Source organism: Megalobrama amblycephala, linkage group LG1 (genome assembly GCF_018812025.1).
Source record: "Megalobrama amblycephala isolate DHTTF-2021 linkage group LG1, ASM1881202v1, whole genome shotgun sequence".
Lineage (NCBI taxonomy): Eukaryota > Metazoa > Chordata > Actinopteri > Cypriniformes > Xenocyprididae > Megalobrama > Megalobrama amblycephala.
The window spans coordinates 28,043,942-28,050,133 of record NC_063044.1 but is presented as its reverse complement, the minus strand read 5'-3'; the positions used below and the strand labels follow the sequence as shown (position 1 = coordinate 28,050,133).

The 6,192-nt window shown below is 38.9% G+C and overlaps 1 protein-coding gene across 1 annotated transcript; it reads right to left on the bottom strand.

Moving 5' to 3' along the window:
- Window positions 1-480: 480 nt before the first annotated feature.
- On the bottom strand, window positions 481-4,639 carry nfil3-6 (nuclear factor, interleukin 3 regulated, member 6). The gene is made up of 2 exons (XM_048187344.1): window positions 4,326-4,639; window positions 481-3,011 (listed from the first exon to the last, which is right to left on the bottom strand). Exon 2 carries the CDS (start codon window positions 2,898-2,900, stop codon window positions 1,716-1,718), a length of 1,185 nt encoding a protein of 394 aa, XP_048043301.1. The 5' UTR covers window positions 2,901-3,011; window positions 4,326-4,639; the 3' UTR covers window positions 481-1,715.
- Between the last annotated feature and the right edge of the window lie 1,553 nt (window positions 4,640-6,192).

Below are 6,192 nucleotides of genomic sequence, written 5' to 3'. Positions count from 1 at the left end.
AATATCCCCCATTGATTTTTGTGCATGCTTAATATTTACAGATCATTTTACCCAACAATCTTTTAAGAAACATCTTAAACCTATACATAATCCACAACATTGTTAATTAACAGCACTACTAATTATGAACTTGCTTTCTTATTAACAACATCCAGGGCTTTCCTTATCACTGTTAAATCTTGATGAATACCAAGCAGAGGTGATAGTCCATGAGTATTGCTTATGTGTACATGTCTAAACCTGTCCATCTGGGTGATTCTGGGAATTTGACTAATTCAGAGATGGTTCTTACAATTGAATTCAAGAGAATTTGATGTTTCAAAAGAACATTACTTGAGAAACCACTGCTGGTTGTCCCTCAAGACAATTAATCATACTCAAAACTAACTCTCTCTCTCTCTCTCTCTCTATATATATATATAAGCAGAGGTAAATATGTTTTAAAAAAAATCTTGTTTAATAATAACAAATCCACAAGAGAACAGTTCAAATATTTATTCACACAAACATATAATGTATATTTTTTTGTACAAATACACAAAAACTTACAAGACAACAGAAATTTCACCATCAAACTGCATTAACAGTGTATAATTCAAATTATAATATCCTTATCTGGACAACTTCAGATAAGTGATCTGTATGAAAAAAAAACCCGATGCAGTCATTCAGTGCTGAGTTGCTACTGGTTCATAACGATGACAATAAACAATTAGGGCCGATTCACACAGGGCAGCGGAATGGGGAAAAAACGCAAGGTCTCAAGATGCATTTTTTTAAAAGTTGAACTGATTTTAAGAATGGCGCTGCAAAAGACACAAGATGTGAGCACAACAGTCACACACGTCAGTCTAGAGTGTGTTTACATAGAAAAATATTGGAAAAGTAGCGCAGTAGATTGGAAAAATGTTCTGTGTGAACGGCCCCTGAATTCCATTATTTGCCTTTTCCAAGGTGTTTCCAGTTCCGCTTTAATCAGGGTATATGTTGCAATCACTTCATGAGCCCACAGCAGTCGCAGTATAGATCTGACAAACCACAGGAGAACATTACAGTGTGAAGACTTATCAGGCTCACCACATATCTTATCTCTCAAACTGACAAGTGGTAGAGTAGTGTTGGCACATATTAGAGGGATGACGTTACGACAGAGGATGTTATGCTTTGCTTTACATTTACAGTGACAGACAGCTCTTTGTATGCAGACAATGTTGTACAGCCTGAGGTGTTTTTGAGCAAGATCACAGTGTTTGACGAATTGAGAATTGAGGTGAGGTGTTGTAGCTGACGTATCCCGATGCCACTGGAATGCTCTTGCACGGTCCTGAATGAAAGTTGAAGGAAGGAGTAAAAAAAAAAGTCATTATCCACCTTATTTTTAACGTAAGAGCGGCCATTTGGAACTTGAATGTGCGAGGCTTCCGGCGTCATCCGCTTCCAGTTCTTTTAGTTCTACAAAAAACTGTGTGTTATGCTTTTTCTTAAAAACTGTGTAAATAACATAGAGGCTAATGAATCAGAAATCTCGTACATTCACGGAAAATTGCTTCTGAGTTGCAAAATAAGGTGGAAATGCAAGGTCCGTTTGGTTATGACTGAGTGTGAAGAGGTAGTGATGAACATGCTGCTTTCTTTCAATTCATGATCTATGGACGTTCATGAGTTTGACTGTGAATATTTGCAATGTTCCAGTTTGCTCAAACCTTTACAATGTCTTAATTAGTTTTGGTGAGCAACTGCTCGGAAAAGAGCTTTTTGAGCTGGGCCACCTCCTCGCTGAGAGAGCTGAGCTGAGATTTGAGCATGCTGTTCTCGGCCTGGTATTGCGATTCGTTTGGGTTCAAGTTGTGGCTGTAATTTCTGTGCTGCTGCTGTGGCGGCAGCGGTGGTGTGACTTTTCGGGTGTCTTCTCCCTCCTGCTGGGTCCAGTAACCTGCTCCTTCACTTAAAATGCTGTGACCTCTAGTGCCAACCGTGGGCAGCACGGGACTGTGGCGATCTCCAGGATTGTCGCATTCGCCGCCGCCCGGACACTTGAACCTCAGCTTGTGAGGAAGGCTCTTCATACCATCCATTGGCTCCATCCGGTTGGATGACATGGTGACGTGTCCCATTGCTAAAACATCATTTGGAGAGTGATGGGACTCATAGCCGAGCTCATCTGCTTGATGCGGGGATAACTTTCCATGGTCGCTCAGTCTGTCCTCAAAGAAGACGGGACTACCGACACTGGACCCACCAGGCGTGGAGAAACCCGAATCTTCTGACATACTGCTTGTATCTCTGATACTTCGCCCAGATTGTGGCCCACTTTGAGCAGGGGACTGATTTGACAACATTGGACCAGCATGGTGAGCGCCATCCCCACGTGGAAGGTAGTAATGTGGCGCTGAAGGTTGTGGGACACATGATCCTGTGGTGAGCGGAAGTATGGAAGCGTTCGATGGATCTTTAATGAGGCCGAAGCGGAATTTCAGTGCGAGCAGTTCCGCTCGTAACCTGGCGTTCTCCTCGAGCAACGCCAGCACGCGGTTTTCCAGCACCATGTCATTGACGCGCCGTTTCTCGCGAGAACGTTTCGCTGCCTCATTGTTTTTCTTGCGCTTGTCCCAGTAGCCCTCATCCTTCTTCTCATGAGGAATGAACTCCCGCTTACGTCTCACAGTGCTTGCGTTGGCTGGGGTGACATCTTCACGTTTGAGTGCCGATGTTCGGCCCAGAAGCGAGCGTGCAAGCAAACTGCTTGATGTCAGGATGGACACAGCTTCATCAGTGAAAGACATTGTGCTGCTGGGAGCGGCCACATTTAACCCCAGCAACCCTGTGGTGGTGGAGGGTTCAATAGCCTTCAAACCTCCAACATTCTGCTCTCTCATCTCCTGTGATGGCTCTTCAAACATCTTGAAGTTATTTAATTCTTCTTGATTGTAATGTTAAAAGTTGTGGTTGGTCTCTGTTGTTTCTGGTTTTCAGGTCAATTTCAGATGTTATTGACTCAACAGTGGCTCCACCTGGTGGCAGAAAGAACACAAGAACAGTTACGTAAGATCAGTTACAACACAATGTTATGTAACTTCATTACCTCCCAGTGGCAAAGCACAGTACGTTCGTACTACACCACATAATATCAGGTTAACAACTGTACAGTTATGTAGCAAAGTGACATCAACAAATGAACATTTTCACATAGCAAGATAGATTTAACCTACTATAGCACTCAAATTTCTTTACATAGAAGAGTATTTTCAACAACAGTAAGCAGCTACTTTATGTAAAACAGAAATGCCTCCTCGTTGACCTATTTGCGGAACAGCTTGTGCATGAGTGAGTCTTATTTTCTTCCTGTCCCAGTGAGTCACTTTCCTCATGGAATCCTGCCTTACTTAACGGTGTTCTCTGTTACATTGGTAGGCTACAGATATTTTAAAATGGTTTATATAATATACTGAAAACCATATGTTAAGAACTTCTCCTTACATAAAAAAAGAGCAGATTAGAACAGATTTCACTGAATCAGTGAACTAAACATAACTGTTTTCGCCAAGTTAACATTGCACAATGACTGATTTATGTATTTAACTAAAACAAACTATATTTTAGAATGCATTAAAGATATATTAAATGCATTGCAAATATCCAAAAAAGGAGATGCTAGTTAAACAATCCTATCCAAAGCCTCCTGTACTAATATTGCATAATGTTACCATCCCATTATTGGAATTCTTACTCATCCCTGCTGGAAAAAAAAAAAAAATCTTAAATTGGTTGCTGTTTTGGAACAGCAAGAAATCTGGTAGTTGGTTTCTAGATGATACATCTATAGCCTAATAATGACACATTTGGACCTTTAATGATAACAGCATTTGATACATGTCCCAAAAAAACACTGGAACGGGATTTTCCAACTAACATTCCCAAAAGTAGACACTCCCAATTGGACTCAATCTACATATTTTTTTTAAAAAAGTACGTTAGCCTAAAAAAATAATTGAGCAGTCACAACTTTTAGAGAATGGCAGCAATGATCTATAGACTAATAATGATAACATCATTTGATACATGTACCAAAACAACAACAAAATACACTGGAACAGGATTTTCCAACTAACATTCCCAAAAAATAGACATTCCCAATTCGACTCAATCTACATATATATGTAAAAAAAACAACAACAAAAAAAAAAAAAACACACACAAGTCACAACTTTTAGAGCATGGCAGCAACTGTCAAACATCCTATAGGTGTTCTAGATTTATACACAAATACAAAAGTATCTTCAAACATATCAAACAAAACTTGATACAATTACAAAAACGGATTTTACCATTATAAATCGTCGCGTAATTCTGTTCGAAATGTCTTCAGTTGAAACCGTTTTCAGTGACTCAAGATCCGCGGAGAAACTGGTTTTTGGTTTGCCTCAGAGAAAAACAGACGGTGTTCGGGTGTTTCGCTTATCGCCGGTTAAAGTCAAACAGACTGTTCGCGCCGTTCAACCGTTCAGTGTCTGTTCCGCCTGCAACGCGCGCGGCCCCTATTTGTGTCTTCGCTTCCTCAGGTTCAGTCGAGGACGCTCCATCACCCCGACTGAACCACATGTGTATGAGTGGATGAACGGACCGCCCCCTCCGTACGCACGCAGGACCCTCCTCTTTTCTCTAATCTCTCCCTCGTTACAGTTTTCGTCAGAATAATCTTTTCGAAAGCGTTAAGTAATATTGCTCAATCTCCCCCCGCCCTTTTCACTATCCTCGCATGTCCTGAAAACCGACTGTTGTCCTCAATAAAAGTACAGAAACTATATTTAGACTAGTGACGCGCGACCATCTGTCCTTTCAAGATAGCACTGAGGTAAATGCCACAACAAGCTATAAAACACTCAGAATGTAATGTTGGTTTGATTAAAAACTCATTTGTCTTGTAAAGACAAGAACTGCACTGCTTAACACAATGTTATGCAATGGGTAAACACTATAACAAGATGGCAGGCAAGTTTATTTATAAATAAATATGTGACCACAAAACCAGTCATAAGAGAATTATACATAATCTGAAAGCTGAATAAATAATCTTTCCATTAATGTGTGGTTTGATATGATAGGACAATATTTTGGCCAAGACACAACTATTTGAATATCTGAGGGTACAAAAAAAAAAAAAAAAAAAAAAAAAAATTGCCTTTAAAGTTGTTCAATTGAAGTTCTTAGCAATGCATATCCACTCACAAAAATATTTTTTTATATATATATTTACGGTAGGAAATTTACAAAATATCTTCATGGAACATGATCTTTACTTTTTTGGCATAACAGAAAAATCAATAATTTTGACACTTACAATGTATTGTTGGCTATTGCTACAAATATACCCATGCAATTTATGACTGGTTTTGTGGTCCAGGGTCACATATATTAATATAGCACATTTCATACACAATGGTATTCAAAGACCTTTATGTAGGCATATGATAATCATTCATTATAATCAATTCAATTCAATTCACATTTATTTGTATAGCGCTTTTCACGATACATATCGTTTCAAAGCAGCTTTATAGAGAATGCATGTCAACATTACAATTTAAAGAATGCATTAGCAAATAATGTAATAATTTAGGCAATTAATTTACAATCACTGTTAGCAGTTTAACTGAAGGTAGAAGCAATGAGCTCCTGGAAAAATTAATTACATATTAACAATAATAGAAATTTGGGAATGTGCATGTTGATCCAGATGATTGCGTCTTCTGAAGTCCTGGCACGAGTTGGCGCCGTCTCTTCATATGTGTTGGTCATCGGAGTATATTAGCTCATTAGAGAGGCACATAATCAGCTACAACCTTCAAAGACAATTATGTGTGAAATTATATTAGGTCTCGTGTAGCCAGACCTTCAGATTGACGGCAGCCATGTAAAGCAACCAGTCACAGTTCGTTTTGTTCAGCGTCATGTTTAGGGACGTGAAAATGTAAAGTCCATGTCCCTACAATAACAGGCCGTAACAGCGTGTATCTAATAAATTATTTATTTAAGAACATTTGTGCAAGTTTACTGCAACAACTGAGCTGCGAATTATTAACATTATTAATTTAATGTTAATTTATTAACATTATTAATTATAAAATTAACAGACTTTTGAAAATCCAGCATTAAGTTGATCCTGGTAAGCGCTCATTGTCACAGTTGTAAACA

Coding starts and splice junctions, on each gene's coding strand:
- nfil3-6 (XM_048187344.1), bottom strand. CDS start 2,900: ATGTTTGAAGAGCCATCACAGGAGATGAGAGAGCAGAATGTTGGAGGT.